Below are 23472 nucleotides of genomic sequence, written 5' to 3'. Positions count from 1 at the left end.
AGTTATTATCTTAGACACAGGAAAATAGTCATTTCAGACCATTGTTTTAAAACATTGTGGGGCTACCATCAGGAAATCAGCAAAGTGCAGATAGTGTTATTTTTTCTCTGCTAAAATACAAAATAGATACTAGGTCTGGGGTTCTTTATCTCCTATCCTCATCAGCATACTTCAAGAAAGACAAAAAAGAAAAAGAATGTCAGGGAAAATTCAACAAATTAACTACCAAATATTTATTAATTACCTAATATTTACAAAGCTACTTATTCATCATTGGAAAACCAAAGCCACTCCAATGACTTTGCACAGGTTACAGGTGTTTTCCTGGGAGTAGCTTGTATGAACCGTTGAGCAACCATGAAGGTAGTTATTATAATAAACTGTTCACTGCAAATTAAGGAATTGGGAAGTAGATGCTTCTCTGGTCTGCTGTCAAAACTAGATTTTAACAGTTTGCATTATTTCTTTCAAGAGGTGTTATTATTTTAAAAGAAATAGAAGTTACAAGTAGAGATTTAACAGTTATAAAATGAGAGAAAGGGTCAAAAACTATTTCTGAAAAGGACCAAATAATACATTGTTTAGGATTTTTGAGCCATATAGTATCTGTCACAACTATTCAATTCTTCCATTGCAGTGCAAAAATAATTGAGCTTGGCCATGTTCCAATAAAACTTTATTTACCAAACTAGGCTGTGGGCAGATTTGGCTTGCAAACCATAGTTTACTGACCCCCTGCTGCAGGACTAACATGAACATTGTGTTACTTTATTTATCACACAGGGAACATTTAATCTCACTAGCCTCAAGAAGAGATTATCACCCCAAAAAATATATTTATGGTTGTTAAAGCTTTACTGAAGCAAATAAGAACCATGTGAAATACTTTTCCAAACTGTGTTCTTCTCCTTTCAAAGGATGTATCTCACTGTGTTTGAATCTGGACACTCAGTGATGCCAAGGCAAAAGTGTTTTATTCTCCTAAGAATGTCCTCATGCAGGCTTTTGTTTTCAAATAACAAGTTTCCCAGTTGCACATTAAATTATACAGCTGAGGTATAGACTTTCTTCTAAGCTCTCATCTTAGGTATTGGCATAAATTCTGGCCTTTTTATTTCCATTTGCCCTTTCACAGAAACTCCCTCATTTATCTCCTAAACAGATGTTGCCGTCAGGTACCTTATGCCTAGCTCCAAAGATTGGCATATGGCTCCATCTAACCCATTGTCACCTTTGCATGAATCTGCAGCCACTGAAGCTTGAGTGAGGAGCTCTCTGCCAGGCAGCCGAGGCCTTGGGGATTCAGCACTGCATCTTTTATAATGTGGTGAAGCTCCAGGCAGGGGAGAGGAAAGGCAGCCAAGACAAGTCTGCCAATTCCTGGGTTTCACAAGGCTCATTCTGCGAGTCCCTTTGTTTCTTTTTCTGCTTCTAACTTGAATTGACTGATGAAAGAGAGGAAGTGCCATTGAATAGAGGCTCTCACATTTGCCTTCTAACTTTGTTCCATAGGAAACGGGCCACCCACAGTGCTGGCAAAAGGAAGGGCAGCCAGAAGGACCTCCGACCCCCTGATCTTTGGATCCATCATGAAGAAATGGAGATGAAAAATATTGAAAAGCCATCTGGCACTGACCCTGCAGGAAGGGACTCTCCCATCCAAAGTTGCCAAGACCTCACACCAGTCAGCCACAGCCAGTCAGAAACCCAACTGGGAAGCAAAACCACCTCTCATTCAGGTAATTACCTTTTCACTGGCATTAGGGAAAACATACCATTCTGAACCCAAGGGAGTTTTTCACTCATTTTATGGAAATGTCTTTCCCACTAATTTGCATGTCATTATGGGTCATTTATCAATAGTTAAAAGAATCTAATATAAATTTGATTAACCAATTATATGTCTTTCTTCATCATCCTGTGGCTTGATATAATTTTAATAATTCTTTTATAATTTTAATAATTCTTGAACTTTCTAAGTTTGGAAGTAGGACAGTTGGGAACTATAGAAATTTGAATCCTAAATGGATTGATTGCTTTTTGTTAATTGTTAAACAAATGTTTTGTTGAGGCAATACAATTTGAAGCCATCTGTACATTTTCCAGTTCCTTATTTCTATAGATAATTGAAAGTTAATTCTAAATTTGCTGTCAAGTCCCTGTTTTAAAAATTACATCAGGGCACTTGAAGTACAAAACACTGAATATTCTGTTACTTTGACCTTGGTTACTATGGAAATCAACTGTCATCCACATATAGTCACCTTATGTGATTCCCAGACTAGTTTGATGGGATTCTGTCTGAAAACTATGTTGTTATACACAGGGATCTGAAAAAAAGAAAAAAAAAAAAGCCTACTGTTCAATGAACTGGTGCAGAACAATCACTGGTGTCCAGGGATAAATAAGAACACTGGAAAATGATTGTAAGATAATTCACTTTCTCTGGGTCTTCATATTATCTAAGTACTTATGGGAATCATCAACCAAATACTCTCATCAAAAAATCCCTTGGTCTACTCATGATGTGATTATAGAATGAGGAGCTGCTGTTTTTAAAGTGAATTATTTGAATGTGTTACTGGTTTACTGGACTCTGTCAGCTCAGAATTGCATAAACAAGACATACAAATATTAATTGTTAACCCTGGATTGTTGAATATTTATTTTCAAACTCTTAAATGATGTCTTAGGCATCTTTAATTTCCTTGTCACTTCAGTTATTGAAGAACAGTCTAGTTCCATTGAAAACTATAATCTGAAATTTAACTAAAGATTCTCCTTTCTCATACCCAGCTAGATATTTGGCTCTGGGGACTGGGGAAGAATTTGTTTTCTCAATCCTCCAGTACATTGGAGTGAAATGGAGTGGTGGGGTTGAGAAGAAGCGGGAACAAAGTCTGTTTCAGAAACACCCTTACATCTTTTCCCTTCCTCTCCACTTTTCCCTTCCTCTCCACTTTTCCTGAGCATGTGAGAGAAGAGGGATGGAGTGAAGAGGGGAGGGGAGGAGAAAGAGAAGAAAGGACAATTTGAAGTTCTTCACAGCTTTTGTGGACACATGGGCTAACCCCTAGGTGGTATCCAAATTCTGGGTCTGTTATGAAACAGAAGTATGACTTCTTTATGGCAGGGGTACTCAACCCCTGGACCATGGACCAGTACTGGTTCATGGCCTATTAGGAACTGGGTCACACAGCAGGAGGTGAGCAACGGGCAAAAGAGCAAAGCTTCATCTGTATTTACAGCCATTGCTTATCACTTCCATTGCTTCCTGAGCTCCGCCTCTGTATTTTACAGCCATTGCTCGGCTATCACTTCCATTGCTTCCCCTGAGCATCCGCCTCACCATGTCAGGACCTGAGTGATCCACCCGCCTCGGCCTCCCAAAGTGCTGGATTACAGGCTTGAGCCACCGCGCCCGGCCAGCATTGGATTCTTATAGGAGCATGAACCCTATTATGAACTACGCATGTGAGGGATCTAGGTTGCAGGCTCCTTATGAGAATCTAATGCCTGATGATCTGTCACTGTCTCCCATCACCCCCAAATGGGACCATCTAGTTGCAGGAAAACAAGCTGGTGTTTTCCTGGTGAGTTGTATAATTATTCCATTATATATTAAAATGTAATAATAATAGAAATAAAGTGCATAGTAAAAGTAATATGCTTGAATCATCCTGAAACCATACTCTGCCCCCTGCCCCCAGGTCCATGAAAAAATTGTCTTCCATGAAACTGGTCCATGGTACCAAAAAGGTTGGTAACCGCTGCTTTGTGGGGCCTTGTACACCAGGCCCAGTTCCATAATGGGAGACATCAAGTCCAGGCTTACCACCTAGCACAGCTCTTCCTCTTCCCTCATGAGGCCTCTGGGAAATTCCAGCAAGGGGACTCAAGCCCAGCCAACTTTTCACACGCCCACTTGGCCCACAAGAATCTCCTATATCCTTGCCAGGCCCAATGGTGAGAGAACTTGTACTCTACCACTGGCCTTCTCTAAACCTTGCTCTCTTCAATTACTTTTTCCTCTGCTTTGATAGACTCAGGGTAGAATACCAAGTCCGCTGCCTAAACAGGCTTTCACCTGGGGAGTGACAGAAAAATCCCTTTTGCAGGAACCTCCATATTTTACAAGTGATTCTTCTTCTAGCTTTGTTCTTGACTGGATATCAGGAAGGGGAGAACACCTCCACCTCCTACTGGAAGGGATAGAATTGCCTCTCTGACCTAAGGAGGTTTTGCCAATGACTTCTAAGACACATCCTTCTAACCTTTTCCTTTCGTCTTTTATATACTGAAATGACATTAAGTTGATGTCTCTTAATAAGTCCTGGGGGAAGGTTTAATCCCAAATGATGACTGTTTTCTTTAGAATAAAAGGGTACTTATGCCTGTTTGTCCTCAATTTGAGGACCTCATTGCCAATTTTGTAATAACAGGAAAGTAATCCTCGAAGTCCTGCAAGTTATACTTCATGTTAAATTAAGTATTCTTCTCTCCTGCTTAAAAGAACAAAATTCAACATAAGTGCACAGCATTACCAAGAAACATTATATTTAACAATGGAATTCCAGAGTAGGCAATAACTATGTAAGGAGAGATTACTGTATGTTAAATTCTATGATTAGGACTTTTGCACATTATTTTGCCTAATCTTCACAAAATACTTTGAGGTAGATGCTATAACATTCTTTTCATATGGTAAATGAAGTAACCAAAGTTGAGAAAGGTTAAATAATGTGCTTAGACTTAAGAGCTAGGGCCACGGCCAGGACCAAAATCTGACTCCAAAATTAATGTTTTGTTAACTCAGTTTCAATTAACTCATGTAATACTTTTAAGTAAGCACTTATCTTGTTTTGTGCCCATGAAATTAGTTTTTTGGATATAACCAGAAATTAATTTACAGTATTCATACTTTAGCTATGAAAAGAGAACTGAAACAAGCAATTGCTATGTAAACAACAACTAATATTATTGAGAGTTAATTTTTTATTTTACTCATTCTTCCCTACTGCTGGTATGCAAGTGGCTTAAACAAAACCTACTTCATTCTCTAACCACAAAAATATAGGATCCCACTAAAATATCTAGGAATTAAGATGATAAGTCATTGCTTCATGATATATCTCTTCTACATCTAGCAGATTTCAAAATTATTTTCTTAAAAGTTTACAGTAAAGAAACGCAAGAGTTCAGGTCTGTTTGATCTCTAGGACTTATAAATAGAATTTACCTTCTTGAAATGAATTTATCCTAGTATAATTTCACTACAGCAACACCACAGGATTTGTTTCTTACTTTCACTTTGGAAGAATGAACAGGTAAATTTCAGCATATGGCATTTGATAGTATTCAATTTTTAAAAATGTTCAACTCAGTGAATAATATCTATAAAAGAGCTACATAACGCCAAATGGGCAATTTGATTGAACACTTAACTTTTTATTAGTTACTTTGATTTATATACATGTCTATTAAATCCTGTATTTAACTTTCCCAACCTCATTTGGACCAATGGTAAATAATGTCAGGTGGCAAGTTTATGAGACAAATCACAAAGTGTTACTACCAAAAAATTTATGCTTCAAAGAAAGTAAAAGGAAAATAATTTTGTTTAAGTTTTCAATGAACTCATGTAATATCAAGAGCAGTCTATTCTTAGAATGAAAAAAAATACAAAACTGAAACCCCACACACAGACACCCAACAATATCAAATGACTTATTTCATAACGATGTTACCGCCAGAAGCGGTGGCTCACACCTGTAATCCCAGCACTTTGGGAGGCCGAGGTGGGCAGATCACCTGAGGTTGGGAGCTTGAGATGACCCTGACCAACATGGAGAACCCTCTCTAGTAAAAATACAAAATTAGCCAGGCGTGGTGGTACATGCTTGTCATCCCAGCTACTCGGGAGGCTGAGGCAGGAGAATCGCTTGAACCTGGGAGGCAGAGGTTGTGGTGAGCCTATTTTTATATTGCACCACTGCACTCCAGCCTGGGCGACAAGAGTGAAACTCCATCTGGAAAAAAAAAAAAAAAAAAAAAAAAAAAAAAAAAAAACATAAAAGAAAAGAAAAAGAAAACTGGTTGGATCTCGAGTTACATTTTTTGGGTGGCGAGGAGAAGCACATTATATAGTGTTTTAATGTTTTCTCCTACTGTCAAACATAATTTTGAAAATTAAAGAGGAGGAAAGTCTGTTGTATTTAATTGATATTTTCACTCTTTCTGTTCATTCTTTTTGATTATCTGAGATTCCTCTTACTACTTCCTGTCTGTTTAGAGAAATTCCATTACCTATTTTTTGATGGTTTATCTGCTTGAGACAAATTCTCTTCATTTTCCTTCATTGGACAATGACTTGATTTCACCTTCATTCTTGAAGTATATTTTTGTTAGATATTGTTAATCCAACTCTGGTTTGGCAGTTCTCTTTTAGCACTTGAAAAATGTGTTAGATACTTCTGGCCTTCGTGATTACTGATGAGAAATCTGCTGTCTTTTGAATTGTTTTACCCATACAAGTTGTTTACCTCTCACTACTTCCAATATTTTTTGTTATTCTTGTCTTTAGTTTTAAGAAGCTGAACTGTGATGTGTCTGGTGTGGATTTCTTTGGTTTTATCCTGTTTTGGGGTTGCTGAATTTCTTGAAACTATAACGTTTATTTATGTCTTTTGTCAAATTTTGGAAATATTGGCCCATAATTCTTTAAATATTTTTAGTTTCACACTCTTTTTCCTCTTTTATTGACTCTTTGGACACTATAATTTTTCCCAAAAAGTGCTGCTTTTCTTTTCTTTTAAAATTAATTAATTAATTTGGAGATGGCGTCTCACTCTGTTGCCCAGGCTGGAGTGCAGTAGTGCAACCTTGGCTCACTGCAACCTCCGCCTCCCAGGTTTAAACGATTCTCCTGCCTCAGTCTCCTGAGTAGCTGGGACTACAGGCACACGCCACCACTCCTGGCTGATTTTTTGTATTTTTAGTAGAGACAGGGTTTCACTATGTTAGCCAGGATGGTCTCGATCTCCTGACCTCATGATCTGCCCGCCTAGGCCTCCCAAAGTGCTGGGAATACAGGCATGAGCCACCATGCCTGGCCAAAGCGATGCTTTTCTAAAGTTGCCATTTTATTTCTTTTAGTTTATTTCCTTTTTAGAGATGGGGTCTCACTCTGTTGCCCAGACTGGTCTCAAAACAGTCTCCTGCCTTGGCCTCTGTAACAGCTGCAATCACAGGCATGAGCTACACACGCAGTGGTTGCCATTTTAAAACCCACACACTTTTAAATGCTCTGGTCTCCTAGGAAACTTTTTCAATATTTTTACCATTAGGGTGTACTTGTTTGGTAGATGGTTTCTGGTCAATCTTGTGATCCTTATTCCCCTCTTCTCTCTTCTATACAGACTTTCCAGATAGCCAGCTTTTCACTAAGACTTTGTGGCTATAGCTTGAGAAATAGCTTTGCTAGAAAGTATTATTTCTCTTTGTACTTACAGGAAATTTGAAATGTATCTTCTTTTCTGTTTTGTGATTCTGCTGAAGGAATAATATTTGCATAGTTCATTTTTTATTATTTTTATTTTTGAGACTGAGTCTCTCTCTGTCACTGAGGCTGGAGTGCAGTGGCGCAATCTCAGCTCATTGCAACCTCCGCCTCCTGAGTTCAAGTGATTCTTCTGCCTCAGCCTCCTGGGTAGCTGGAACTACAGGGAGCCACCATCACACCCAGCTCATTTTGGTATTTTTAGTAGAGATGGAGTTTCACCATTTTGGCCAGGTTAGTCTCGAACTCCTGACCTCCAGTGATCCTCCCGCCTCAGCTTCTCAAAGTTGTAGGATTACAGGGGTGAGCCACCATGCCTGGCCAAGTTTGCAATCTGTTTTATATGATTCTGTGTAGTTTTTGTAGGGTGTGTGGACATAGTTCAATTTTGGAAACTTCCTTGACTTCACCTATGTGGAAGCTTCTCCCAGTATAATTTTTTATTTTAAATTGTATTAATTATGCTGTTAATTTTTTAAAAAAATGCATGCATGTGATAAAAAATAAAAAAAACAACGTTTCAAAAAATAGTAAGTACCCAAAATGGTAAAACGTATGTTTGCCTCTTCCCCATCCCAAATTCCTATTTCCTTTTGCAAAAGGAAAACAACATTAAAAATTTTGTGTATAATCTTATTACATAGATATAAGTGTGTATTTATACATATATATATTCATATACACATAGAAGTGTATGTCACAATATGGTTTTATATGCATACTACACAAATGGGAACATATACTATTCAGAACTTCAGTTTTTTTAATATGTATTATAATTAACTTCAAATCTGCATATATCCATTTTTCTAATTTTTAGTGACTCTTTAGTATGACATTTTATGGAATCCTAATAAATTTATGTAAATATGTCTGCTCTTATTTGAAGAATGTAGTTTATTTCTTGTGGGTTTTTTGTAATAAAATTTAATATGGTTGGGCTTAAAGTGTTAGTTGAATGAATTATAGTAAATTAATATAGTGGAATATTACATAGCTATTAAAAATTATACTAACTTATTAACAGAGAAATATTTTTGTGTTACCTTTTAAAGCAGGTTACAAAAAGTATGCATAATGCCATTTTTGAAAAATATATTAACGTATGCCCTCCCACTTTCACATATATAAATGTATGTAAAAATTATAAGCATCAAAATATAAATAATGGTTTATTGTGTGCAATGAATTAAGAGTTTATGGTTAATTTCATTAAGATTTGTACAATGAAATATATTCAGGTAACAAGAAGGCAGATATTATCATAGAAAACATCTATAATACTAAAAAGGCATTGGAATGGCTGCTAGAAATTATGTAAAGTGTTGCATTCTTGAAGAGGGCATGTTTCTCAGGAGTGTATATTTTTTAGGTCAAGACACTGAGGAAGCAGGGAGCTCTATGTCCACTCTGGAGAGGTCACTGGCTGCACGCCGAGCCCCCCGGGCCAAGCTCATGATTCCCATGGATGCCCAGTCCAACAATCCTGGTGAGTCAATATTGATGCCACAATGAAGAGATGAAATGCTTTCTATATGTATCTTTTCTATAAAACATCAAATTATCAAAAGTAATTAGAATTTTCCCTGAACTTTCTGGGAAAATGGAAATGAGGAATGCCTAAAACCACGTCATTAATAATTTGAAGTCCAAGTCTTCATTCTGTTACTGTATTTTTTTGTATACAATCAAATGATCTGTTGGCAAACAGATGGTTATATATTTAAGATATTGTTTGTAAAATATACGAATTTACAAAAAAGAGCTGATATATATTTTAATATTATTGATCTTATTCCAATAATCATCTCCATCATTTATTTATTTACTTTTTGAGACAGAATCTTGCTGTGTTGCCCAGGTTGGAGTGCAGTGGCATGATCTTGGCTCACTGCAACTTCCACCTCCCAGATTCAAGCAATTCTTATGCCTCAGTCTTCCAAGAAGCTAGAACTACAGGTGTGCACAACCATGCCGAGCTAATTTTTGTATTATTAGTACAGACAGGGTTTTACCATGTTGGCCAAGCTGATCTCTAGCTCCTGACCTCATGTGATCTGTCTTCTTCAGCCTCCCAAAGTGCTGGGAATATAGGCATAAGCTACTGTGCCCATCCTCCATAGCTTTTTAAATAAACTTTTTAATGTGTCTAATTCTCACACTTAAATAATCCAGCTCCTTTAAAGCAGATGTTGACAGACACTCACTTACTACACCTCCCTTGTTGAAGTTTTCTGTCATCCTCCCACATTCACCGAAGATATTATTATCTGGGAATCACTTCCTTTCCAATTACTTCTATGCTCAGTCTTGGTAATTACAGTATTTGTGCAGATAATCCATCTGATACTCTAGATGGTTAGTTCCTCTATGTTACCTGCAAAGATATTGATTCCTTCCCACTTTAATTCATAAATTCCATGTCACACCAAATCAAACCAGTACAAAATGTCAGTTCCTGTTACCTTATTTGCTACCTGCTCACTTACTTTATTGCCCCCTTGCCATCAAGTCTTCAATCCCACCAGGACCTCCAATCCATCAACTCTGCCATTTCCTCCCATCCTTCATCCACCTTGTGTCCTCATTTATCTGCAAGCTCAACTTATGTTTTATAGTCACTTATTTTCAGTCTCATCTCCCTTTATCCTCCTTCCCCATCTTACTCACCTGAAAAAAAAACCCTGGTTAAATAAGCAGCTCCCCAATTCTTACCCCTTTCCCTAATAGCGAAATGTATCTGGAGAAAAACATACAGCCTGCTTACTGAGTATTTATGATCAGAAGTCCAAGGTGAGCTCTCACTATTTGAAAATGACACTGTATTTCTCTAGTGGTTCATAATTACACTTTACAAGATGAATGTCTCATATGTATTCTTACTTTTCAGATTTCAATATCTCCTTCTTTCCCTATTCTTAGCAAAAAATCTTAGGGAGAAAAATGCATTCAGAAATTGGTATCCTTGTCCTTCCATCAAATCTAATTGATCTGTTAGTGCTGCTCTCTGAGTATCTTGTTGAAATCCCCCCTCACCCATTTAGGGACTCTTCTGTAATTACCCCTTCCCTTTCCTGCATTGTCAGTTTTTCTTCCTTATTTATCACTGCAGTAAACACACAAATATTAATATTCTCTCATAACTCCCGTTTTGTAACACTCAATGCCACTTCCACCTCCAATTAAAACGATATTTACTGAAAAAATTTTAAAATTATCTGTACTAACTTTCTTCTCTTTCTAAGCTTTCTTATTAGTTTTAATAAGATTTTTACAGTCACTCTCCACTGAATCCATGATTGCCAAGGTTATCAATAATCTCCACATTATCAAATTCAACAGTCAAGTCACAGACTCTCAGAAACAATTGGCATAGGTTCTCACTTATTTCCCTGAAACACTTTCTCACTTTGGCATGTAGTGTACTAGATGCCCCTGGTTTTCTTCCTACCCTTCTGACTGCTCCTCCTCAGTATCCTTCACTTATTTCTCTTCTTCTTCCTGATATCTAAGAGTCAGAGAATGCCCCAAGGGTCAGTCTTCAGGCATCCTCTCTTTTCTCCCTACACCTGCTTCTTAGATAATGTCATCTAGTATCAGTGGCCTTAAATATTATTAAAATGCTAATGAATCCTGGTTGACATTATCCTGAGGCAGGATCTCTAGGGCAAGGACAAAATGCCACCAGTCTCTTTGCTAAAGCATAGAAAGAGTCTCCTTTGCTCCATTTCCCAGTAATTTCCTCATCGCCATCTGGGGACACCTCAGCCTGGGCTTCATTGTCCGTGTCACTACAAGCATTTTGGTCAAAACTGTTCATCAAGTCTCTAGGCAATTCCAAACTTTCCCACATCTTCCTGTCTTCTTCTTAGCCCTCCAAATTGTTCCAACCTCTGACCATTACCCAGTTCCAAAGTCACGTCCACATTTTCAGATTATCTTTATATTAGTGCCACACTCTTTGTGGTACCAATTTACTGTATTAGTCCATTTTTACACTGCTATAAAGATACTACCTGAGACTCAGTAATTCAAAAACAAAGGAGGTTTAATTGACTAACAGTTGCGCATGGATGGGGAGGCCTCGTGAAACTCAGAATCATGGTGGAAGGTGAAGAAGAGACAAGTACCTTCTTCACAAGCCAGCAGGAAAGACAGAGAGAGAGAACGAAGGGAGAAAAGCCCCTTATAAAACCACCAGCTCTCATGAGATCTCACTCACCATCATGAGGAGCATGGGGGGAACTGCCTCAATGAGTCAGTCACCTCCCACTTTGTCCCTGTCTCATCACAGGGGAAAATACAATTCGAGATGAGATTTGGGTGGGGACACAGAGCCAGATTATATTAATCAACTTACTCTGTTCAGAAACTCTAGTTTCATGCCTCTTTATTCTGATTTCCTTATACCCTAAATTCAATCTTTTACCAAATTATTGTTTTCAAAACATTTCCCAAATTTGACCACTCTTTTCCATCTTCACTGTTTTGCCCTTATCCAAGCTACCATCATCTCTTACAGATTACTAGACTACAGCAATAAGCGTGTAACTAGCCTCTTCTTTAGCTTTTTGGAAAAAAAAACTATTCATAATTTTTGTGGGTACATAGTAGGTGTATATATTTATGGGGTACATAAGATGTTTTGATACAAGCATGCAATATGTAGTAATCACATCGTGGAGAATGTGTTATCCATCCATGCAAGTGTTTATCATTTTTGTTAAAAAAAATCCAATTATACTCTTAGTTATTTTTAAATGTACAATTAAGTTATTATTGACTACAGTCACCCTATTGTGCTATCAAATAGTAGGTCTTATTCATTCTTTCTATTTTTTGTACCCATTAATCTTCATTAGCTTTTGCCCTTACAGTTAATTGTCTACACAGCTGTCTCTCAATATGTAAATTAGATAATATTGTTCCTCTGTGACTTCCATCACATGTAGAAACAAAATCCACTAATGTCCTACAAGGTCCCATGTGATTTAGTCTCTGGGTTTATCCCTCACTTTATCTCCTATTGCTCCTTTCTGTAATTCATTACAATCACGTAACCTTCATCTGTGTTCCTTGGATAATAGGCACATCTCAGTTCAAGGACTCTGCACTTGCTGTAGTCTTTGTCTGGAATCTCTTTTTGTAGATATTTACATGTCTTATCCCCCATTTCTTTCAGGTCTCCATTCAACTGCCAACTTCTTAAGCAAGTCTTCCGTGACCATTGCCTAACATAGCATCTCTGGTCACTCCCTACTTTTCTATTATGCTTCATTTTTCTTTATTAATGCATTACACTATTCTATTTGTGATTTTGTGTTTGTTATTTATTTGCCTCCTGTATTTTAATATAATCTTTATAGGGGCAAGGATTTTGCCTATTTTGGTCATTTTGTGTCCCAAATACCCAGAACAGCACCTGGCACATGATAGGCACACAGTCAATACCATTTAGTCAAATGAATAAATTCATAGTTGTTTCTTTTTACCTACCATAGGCCATATCCTCCCTATGCTCCATTACATCTTCTCTCAATTTTACTATAATAAATGCAAAAACTTACATGGCATTTTTCATGAATGCCAACTGTTCAAGTCATGTAGTAAGCCCTATTATTATGCTTCTCATTGTTAGGTTCTCTCATTTACTAGTGAGAGAAGAAAGGCTTGGAGAGTTTAAGTAACTAGCTGGCAGTCACACAGCTAGTACGTGCTATAGCCAGAATTTGGACCCAGAAGTTCTGATTTCAGAGTTCAGCGTTCTTAATCATTATGCTCCTAGCTGTCATACCCTGTGAAGCTATTGTCCTTTTTCTTTTATACCTTTCACTACTGAGAAAGATACTGTGCACTTAGTTGCCTTTTTTTCCCTCTAGCTGCTTTCCTCTTGTATTAATAACTAAGTTCTATCTGTGCCAATCATGTATTGCTTTCTTCTCAAAAAATTATTGTACTTTAAAATCTGTGGAGCTTTCCTATCCCATCTAATTAGAAGCAGCTTCCTCATATAATAAGTTCCCATATGCCATTGCATTTTCTTTCACAGTATCTTTGAACCCCTGGCTATCCTCCCATTCTCAACTCTTTTATGTCTTCTTTGTGACTTCACCTCTAAACTACCAAGACAGCTTCCTAGCTAAGCCTTTCTGGCTCTAGCATCTTCCAGATTCTTAGGCATCCTGCTTGCCAGATTTCTTCCTAAAACAAGTTAAACATGGCATTCCATCCCATACATTTCTCCAGTGGCTCCCACTTTCTGCCAAGAAAAACAAAACAAAACAAACATTTTTGAAAACCTTTAAACGTTTTTAGCATATCATATTGGAATCTAGATTTCTGTTACTCTATCCTTATATGTACTCAGACTCATGCTAAGGTAGACTCATTGCTGATCCACAAATATGCACTGTCCTTCATCTGTTTTTTTCCCTTTACATATTTCTTTCCTTTTGAAATGACTCAGTGAATAGCTCAACCTAAGAAGTTTTATGTATCCTTCAAAGACCAGAGTAGATATTGATGCTCTTACAAATGCTTTTCTGATTACTCCATCTAGAAATAATGACTCCCTTTTATATATTTGAATAACATGTTCTTGTAGCACAATATAGCATTTATTACACACAATACTGCCTTATATGCTTAGGCTTTCAAGTCCAAATCTTCCCTCCTCTAACAGCTTGTGAATTAGTTCATGATAAGGATGTAATATATCTAATTCATCTTCATATTCACACATTTTATTGTTTAGTACCTAGCACAAAATTGGTGCTTGCTAAATATCTGTCCAATGAATGAAAAAACAAATAAATGTATTATTAAAATGCCTTCCTTATGTTTGTAACACATCGACATTTGGCAGGCTCTTTTTTCGTCAGTTATAAATAGAATGTCATCTAACAAAATTGTCTGATGTATTAAGAGCACTTAAACTTGCTTTCATTAAACAGAAAAGGAAATAATAGGCTTAGAAAGAAAAAGAAATCTAACAAGTATGAAAAATTTTAATATTATTCACTTGGTAAATGCATTGCTAATTATTTTCATTTAATCCTCACAATATTATCATGTGTTAAGATTATCCTGATTTTACACATGGGAAACAGCAATTCAGACAGCTTAAGCAACTTCCTCTAGGATACTTGGACAACCTCAGAGCCTCTACGGTATACTGTTTTTCCAAAGATAAATATGGCTTTTATCTCCTAAATTATTCATATCCTTTTATTTTTCAAAAAGATTTTCTGAAGGTGCTGTCTCCATTGTCTAAATGTGGAAGCTGAGGCTCTGAGAGTCTGAACTTGAAACCTCTGCTTGATCTATCTACTCTAATGTATTGCTTCATATTGTCATCTTGAGTTCAGAGTTTTTGTATGCCTAAAATAACAAATCTTCTCTTAGTGTCTTACTCTACATGAATGGAACCCATAAAATTACCAGAAATTAATTGTTGTTAATTTTTGTAATTATCAGATAACAACACATACATGGTTTTAAACCATCAAATAGTTTTTATAAGGATATTATGATTCAACAATTCCATTCCTAGATATATTCTACTCTTGGATATATACTCAATGGAAATATATAAAATGTTAGTCAACAGGTGCATATAATAATGTGGGCTATTTGTCATTATCACATCTTCATTACAATAGATGAATATATTATAGTGTATTCGTATAGTGGAGTACGATGCAGCAATAAAAATAAACTAAAATTATACAAAACAATATGGAGAATCTCACAGGTGTAAAATTGCAATACAGAAACCTGATGCATCTATATGATTCAATTTATGTAAAATTAGAAAATGAGTAAAATAATCCATGGGAGTTAATATGGTTTGGCTGTGTGCCCACCGAAATCTCATCTTGAATTCCCATGTCTTGTGGGAAGGTCCCAGTGGGAGGTAATTGAATCATGGGGCAGGTCTTTCCTGTGTTATTCTTGTGATAATGAATATGTCTCACAAGATCTGATGGTTTTTAAAATGGGAGTCTCTGTGAACAAACTCTCTTCTCTTTTCTGCCGCCATGTGAGATGTGCCTTTCACCTTCTGCCACAATTGTAAGGTCTCCTCAGTCACATGGAACTGTAAGTCCAATAAAGCTCTTTTGTAAATTGCTTAGTCTCAGGTGTGCCTTTATCAGCAGTGTGAAAATGGACTAATACAGTAAATTGGTACCAGGAGTGGGGCATTGCTGAAAAGATACTCGAAAATGTGGACGTGACTTTGGAGCTCAGTAACAGCTAGAGATTGGAATAGTTTGGAGGGCTCAGAAGAAGATAGGAAAAGGTGAGAAAGTTTGGAACTTCCTAGAGACTTGTTGAATGGCTTTGGCCAAAATACTGATAATGACATGGACAATGAAATCCAGTCTGAGGTAGTCTCAGATGGAGATGAGGAACTTGTTGGAAACTGGAGCAAAGGTGACTCTGGTTATGTTTTAGCAAAAAGACTGGTGGCATTTTGCCCCTGGCCTAGAGATTTTTGGAACTTTGAACTTGAGAGAGATTATTTAGGGTATCTGGCAGAAGAAATTTCTAAGCAATAAAGCATTTAAGATGTGACTTGGGTGCTATTAAAGGCATTCAGTTTTACAAGGGAAGCAGAGAATAAAAATTCAGAAAATTTGCCCCCTGACAATACAGTAGAAAAGAAAATCCCATTTTCTGAGAAGAAATTGAAGCTGGCTGCAGAAATTTGCATAATCAACAAGGAGCTGAAGGTTAATCCACAAGACAATGGGGAAAACGTCTCCAGGGCATGTCAGAAGTCTTCACAGCAGCCCCTCACATCACAGGCCTGGAGGCCTAGGAGGAAAAAGTGGTTTCATGGACCAGGCCCAGGATCTATGAGCTGTGTGCAGCCTATGGACATGGTGCCCTGTGTCCTAGCTGCTCCAGCTGTGGCTGAAAGGAGCCAACATAGAGCTCAGTCATGGCTCCAAGGGGTGCAACCCTCAAGCCTTGGCAGCTTCCATGTGATGTTGAGCCTTCCAGTGCACAGAAGTCAAGAACTGGGGTTTGGGAACCTCTACCTGGATTTCAGAGGATGTATGGAAATGCCTGGATGTCCAGGCAGAATTTTGCTGCAGGGGTGGGGCTCTCATGGAGAATCTCTACTAGGGCAGTGCAGAAGGGAGATGTGGGGTCAGAGCCCCCACACAGAGTCCCTACTGGGTCACTGTTTAGTGGGGTTGTGAGAAGAGGGCCACCATCCTCCAGACTCCAGAATGGTAGATCCACTGACAGCTTGCACTGTGCACCTGGAAGAGCTGCAGACACTCAATGCCAGCTCATGAAAGCAGCCAGAAGGGAGGCTGTACCCTGCAGAGCCACAGGGATGGAGATGCCCAAGACCGTGGGAACCTACGTCTTGCATCAGCGTGACCTGAATGTGAGACAAGGAGTCAGAGGGGATCATTTTGGAGCTTTAAGGTTTGACTGCCCTGCTGAATTTTGGACTTTCATGGGACCTGTAGCCCCTTTCTTTTAGCTAATTTATCCCATTTGGAATGACTGTATATACCCAATGCCTGTAACCCCATTTTCTATATGAAGTACCTAACTTACTTTTGATTTTACAGGCTAATAGGTGGAAAGGACTTGCCTTGTCTCATATGAGATGTTGGGCTATGGACTTTTGAGTTAATGCTGAAATGAGTTAAGACTTTGGGGGACCATTGGAAAGGCAAGCTTAGTTTTTAAATGTGAGAACATTAGATTTGGGAGGGGCCAGGGGCAGAATTATATGGTTTGGCTGTGTCCCCACCCAAATCTCATCTTGAATTCCCATGTGTTGTGGGAGTGACCCAGCAAGAGGTAACTGAATTTTGGGGCCAGGTTTTTCCTGTGCTATTCTCATGATAGTGAATAAGTCTCACAAGATCTGATGATTTTAAAAATGGGAGTCTCCTTGCACAAGTTGTCTTCTCTTGTCTGCTGCCATGTGAGATATGCCTTTTGCCTTCTGCCATGATTGTGAGACCTTCCCAGCCACGTGGAAGTGTAAGTCCAGTAAACCTCTTTTTTTTTTTTTTGTAAATTGCCGAGTCTTGGGTATGTCTTTATCAGGATCATGGAAACAGACTATACAGGGTTAAAATTCAGGAGGACAGTTACTTCTGATGGAAGTGGATTACTGGACCAGAAGGTACTATAGGGCACCTTCTCATAATGTGTTATTTCTTGTTCTGGATGACAGATGCCAGGCATTTCACTCTGGAAAAACATTAAGCATTGTATTTAGCATATTCTCAATTTTCCCTATGTATATTATAATTCAATGAGAAAAAAGACAATAGAATATATATATTTTTAAATAACTTGGTCACACTGCATTCATTGTTATCTACAAGCTGTTTGTTGGTGAAACCGTATCCAACGAAAGAAAATTATTTTAACATACAAACATAGTTGATTTTAAAATATTTTTTATTTTTTTGAGTCAGAGTCTCACTCTGTTGCCCAGCTGCAGTGCAGTGGTACAATCCCTGTTCACTGTAACTTCTACCTCCTGGGCTCAAGCAATCTTCCTGCCTCAGCCTCCTGAGTAGATGGGACTGCAGACACAAGCCAACATGCCCAGCTAGTTTTCGTATTTTTTGAAGAGACGAGGTTTCACCATGTTGCCCAGGCTGGTCTCAAACTCCTGGACTCAAGTGATCCTCCTGCCTCTGCTTCCCAAAGTGTTGGGAGTACAGGTGTGACCCTGCATGCCTGGTCCAAATAAATACTTAAACGTTCTGATAAAATAGCCCTTTGCATCTGAGGTGATTGATAAGGCCATAGATAACTATGCTTAAAAATGGTATATCTGTATCTTGGCAGAGTTATGATTTCATTCCGGAGAGTACATAAATTTATAATGGCCCCATTTGCAATTATTTATATTTGCTGGGGCATCAAGCCTTGCATAAACTAAAGCCATAGCATTGTTCAGATTTCTAGTCACATATATAAAGATCGTTGCTATTTCACTGAGGAATCATTGTTCCTATGAGATTGTTATTTTCTTTTTTTCCTTGACATTTTTTACTATGTGCTATAAAATGTTAATTAACAGATAAAACATAAGTTATCTGAAGTTGTTTTGGCTCTTAAAGCTCACAGAGAAAACGTATTTAATTTCATGGGAAGGCAGAATCTTCTTATTTGTCTAAGATTATACTTTTTGGTTGAAAATATTATATGGCATATGCCACTCCTTACCCCCAAGCATTCTTCACAGCTAAATTAGCTGAGGCTCATGAGAAACATGCCAGCTGACAGCACAGGCAGGAGATGAACCCTAATCTTTTGTTTCCACAACCTAGTTGCTCTTATTATAGAATGTTGGCAAAAGTTGATTATTTGTATAATGGCCAAAAAATTATTTTAAGTGCTGCTTCTTACTATAATGAAATTAATTACAAAAAAGTCAGAACAGAGTTTTGAAAAAAGGATATTTATTGACAAGTGCTTTCTGGAATAACACCAGTGAGGGTGAAGGATACAGAATCGGGGCAAGGGAGGGATTGAACTGGTAATGCTGTTTAGTGGAGACCTCAGCTGACCTGAGGCTGTCCTTTAGGGTTGTCCTAAATGAGGCAAGGGGGACTGGCCTTCTGTATCCTGACTCAAGTAATCTTTCATGCAGGCTATTTCCAAGAAGTGGGGTGTAGCCTTGGGTGGGCAACTTAATTTGGCTGAGAGCATTCCTTGAAGACAGATTTAGATCTACATTACATTTCTAGATTTTATTGCACAAACAGATGTAACTATTTGGTCATTTTCAACCCATTTTCTTCTTTTGTAAAATGCTGAAAAAGAGGAGGAGAATAGGAAATAGGAAGGATGAAGATTGAAGCAGATGACCAGTAAGATCATTTAAAGTATGAGATGTTTTAGGGCAGTATCTTGAATTTTATATGTTTCTCACTTCTCTTTTTCTGTGAATATTTGAGGGGAAAAAGAGGAAAATCATTCTTTAAAGGAAAAAGAAGTCTCAAAAAGGTAGCCTGAAACATCTAGCAAAAACACTGAAGCAAAGGAAGTTACACACTTTGCCATGGTAATGGCTACTTGTTTCTGGGCTTTCTAGAACATTCACTATGAGAGCCAACACTCTTCTTCCCATCCCCACCATCTGTGTTAGTCACTTGGCTGTGGAACACAAACGGTGAGTTGGAGAACCTGTTGAGAAGGGAAATAAAGGTACATGAGAAAAGGCAGATTTTAAAAACTGGAGTTTTACTGACTCTAGGTGCTGTCCTACCAGGAGGTCTGCTTCTACACAAATGGACATTGAGAGGGACTTGTCTGTGAGATGATCACTCCTTTGACCCATGTATATAAGGTGTGAGAAACCAACATCCTAAGATTGGACCCAGCTCAATAGTCTTCTGAGCCTGGGTATTTATTCCATCACCCTTCAGACCTTGTGGATGCCCACAACCAACCAAGAATGCTTTCCTAGGAGTAAGGAGTGCAGACAGCCATTCTAGTATGATAAATATAAACAGCACATACATTTTCAACTATTCAGAACTGTAGGAACAGTGGTGAGAAGAAAGTTCAAATCACACTTAAATGTGCATTAGAAATGATCTCATTACCTAATACATGATTTTAAATACTAATCTGATCAATTCATTGTTAATATGAGTTTTCATTCTTTGACTCTTCAATGACATACTTCATTCCACCTCTTACTCTGAATTACTGAAAGGAACAGTATTTTTTATACAAACTCTATAGGCCCACAATGCATTATGCATTATGCAATGTTTTGTGCGATGCCATGGCTCTATATAAAAATGGAATTAAAAAGTGTTGTTAATGAATGAGAATTGGAGATCCAGATGTTGTTTCTTGTTAGTTCTATAAGAAAATAAATTTTCAAACAAAATCCATCTATTGTTAATTCTATTGGACTACCAAAATCAGCAAGTCAGTAGTTATGCAGACACAGTCAAGATGACTTTTAAGCTTAAAAAGGTTCCTGTAGAGAGTAGAGAATTGTGCCTTTTCGGGGAATTTTACAAGAAAAGAAGTAGTTTGTTTTTCAAAGATATAGGAATAATGAAGAAGGGATCTGGCAAAGGGTTGGTGAGAGCAAATATTTTAGATGATGGAGTATAAAAGGTATACCAACTTAGCTTCTAGAAAGTTTCTAGAGAAATGTAAAAATACAGATCTTCCTTTTAAGACTTAGATTACCTAATTATTTCTTAATTCCTAATGTCTTAGAGATTTCTTCAACAAAATGGACCATTTCTTTTTTTTCTATTTTTTGTTTAATTTTATTACATTTTAAGTTCTAGGGTACATGTGCACAAAGTGCAGGTGTGTTACATATGTATACATGTGCCATGTTGGTATGCTGCACCCATTAACTCTCCATTTACATTAGGTATATCTCCTAATGCTATCCCTCCCCTCTCCCACCACCCCACGACAGGCGTGTGATGTGATGCCTTCCTGTGTCGAAGTGTTCTCATTGTTCAATTCCCACCTATGAGTGAGAACATGCGGTATTTGCTTTTCTGTCCTTGCAATAGTTTGCTGAGAATGCTGCATCCATGGCCCTACAAAGGACAGGAACTCATCCTTTTTTATGCCTGCATAGTATTCCAAGGTGTATATGTGCCACATTTTCTTAATCCAGTAGGTCATTGATGGACATTTGGGTTGGTTCCAAGTCTTTGCTATTGTGAAGAGTGCTGCAATAAACATATGTGTGCATGTGTCTTTATAGCAGCATGATTTATAATCCTTTGGGTATATACCCAGTAATGGGATTGCTGGGTCAAATGGTATTTCTAGTTCTAGATCCTTGAGGAATAGCCACACTGTCTTCCACAATGGTTGAACTAGTTTACAGTCCCACTAACAGTGTAAAAGTGTTCCTATTTTTCCACATCCTCTCCAGCACCTGTTGTTTCCTGACTTTTTAATGATGGCCATTCTAACTGGTGTGAGATGGTATCTCATTGTGGTTTTGATTTGCATTTCTCTGATGGCCAGTGATAATGAGCATTTTTTCCTGTGTCTGTTGGATGCATAAATGTCTTCTTTTGAGAAGTGTCTGTTCATATCCTTTGCCTACTTTTTGATGGGATTGTTTTTTTCTTGTAAATTTGTTTGAGTTCTTTGTAGATTCTGGATATTAGCCCTTCGTCAGATGAGTAGATTGCAAAGATTTTCTCCCTTTCTGTAGGTTGCCTGTTCACTCTGATGGTAGTTTCTTTTGCTGTGCAGAAGCTCTTTGGTTTAATTAGATCCCATTTGTCAATTTTGGCTTTTGTTGCTGTTGCTTTTTGTGTTTTAGACATGAAGTCCTTGCCCATGCCTATGTCCTGAATGGTATTGCCTATGTTTTCTTCTAGGGTTTTTATGGTTTTAGGTCTAACATTTAAGTCTCTAATCCATTTTGAATTAATTTTCATATAAGATGTAAGGAAGGGATCCAGTTTCAGCTTTCTACATGTGGATAGCCAGTTTTCCCAGCACCATTTATTAAATAGGGAATCCTTTCCCCATTTCTTGTTTTTGTCAGGATTGTCAAAGATCTGATGGTTGTAGATGTGTAGTATTATTTCTGAGGGCTCTGTTCTGTTCCATTGGTCTATATCTCTGTTTTGGTACCATTACCATGCTGTTTTGTTTACTATAGCCTTGTAGCATAGTTTGAAGTCAGGTAGCATGTTGCCTCCAGCTTTGTTCGTTTGGCTTAGGATTGTCATGGCAATATGGGTTCTTTTTTGGTTCCATATGAACTTCAAAGTAGTTTTTTCCAATTCTGTGAAGAAAGTCATTGGTAGTTTGATGGGGATGGCATTGAATCTATAAATTGCCTTGGGCAATATGACCATTTTCATGATATTGATTCTTTCTATCCATGAGCATGGAATGTTCTTCCATTTGTTTGTGTCCTCTTTTATTTCACTGAGCAGTGGTTTGTAGTTCTCCTTGAATAGGTCCTTCACATCCCTTGTAAGTTGGATTCCTAGGTATTTTATTCTCTTCAAAGCAATGGGAATGGGAATTCATTTGTGATTTGACTCTCTGTTTGTCTGTTATTGGTGTATAAGAATGCTTGTGATTTTTGCACTTGATTTTGTATCCTGAGACTTTGCTGAAGTTGCTTATCAGCTTAAGGAGATTTTGGGCTGAGACCATGGGGTTTTCTAAATATACAATCATGTCATCTGCAAACAGGGACAATTTGACTTCTTCTTTTCCTGATTGAATACCCTTTATTTCTTTCTCTTGCCTGACTGCCCTGGCCAGAACGTCCAACACTATGTTGAATAGGAGTGGTGAGAGAGGGCATCCCTGTCTTGTACCAGTTTTCAAGGTGAATGCTTCCAGTTTTTGCCCATTCAGTATGATATTGGCTGTGGGTTTATCATAAATAGCTCTTATTATTTTGAGATATGTTCCATCAATACCGAATTTATTGAGCGTTTTTAGCAAGAAGGGCTGTTGGATTTTGTCAAAGGTCTTTTCTGCATTTATTGAGATAATTAAGTGTTTTTTGTCTTTGGTTCTGTTTATATGCTGGATCATGTTTATTGGATTTGCATATGTTGAACCAGCCTTGCATCCCAGGGATGAAGCCCACTTGATCGTGGTGGATAAGCTTTTTGATGTGCTGCTGTATTTGGTTTGCCAGTATTTTATTGAGGATTTTTGCATCGATGTTCATCAGGGATATTGGTCTAAAATTCTCTTTTTTTTGTTGTGTCTCTGGCAGACTTTGGTATCAGGATGATGTTAGCCTCATAAAATGAGTTAGGGAAGATTCCCTCTTTTTCTGTTGATTGCAATCATTTCAGAAGGAATGGTTCCAGCTCCTCCTTGTACCTCTGGTAGAATTCGGCTGTGAATCCTTCTGGTCCTGTAGATTTTTGGTTGGTAGG

The 23472-nt window shown here is 37.8% G+C and overlaps 1 protein-coding gene across 5 annotated transcripts in view; it reads left to right on the top strand.

Moving 5' to 3' along the window:
- Positions 1-23472, top strand: part of DCC (DCC netrin 1 receptor) — a 1219717-nt gene that overhangs the window by 1137428 nt on the left and 58817 nt on the right. For all 5 annotated transcript variants that reach the window (XM_050767870.1, XM_050767872.1, XM_050767869.1 and 2 more), the window contains exons 24-25: positions 1513-1739; positions 8931-9047. In XM_050767870.1, the coding sequence (XP_050623827.1) occupies positions 1513-1739; positions 8931-9047 (344 nt within the window). The remainder of the gene's footprint in view (positions 1-1512; positions 1740-8930; positions 9048-23472) is intronic.

This window comes from Macaca thibetana, chromosome 18 (assembly GCF_024542745.1).
Source record: "Macaca thibetana thibetana isolate TM-01 chromosome 18, ASM2454274v1, whole genome shotgun sequence".
Lineage (NCBI taxonomy): Eukaryota > Metazoa > Chordata > Mammalia > Primates > Cercopithecidae > Macaca > Macaca thibetana.
This window is presented reverse-complemented; position numbering and strand designations above follow the sequence as displayed.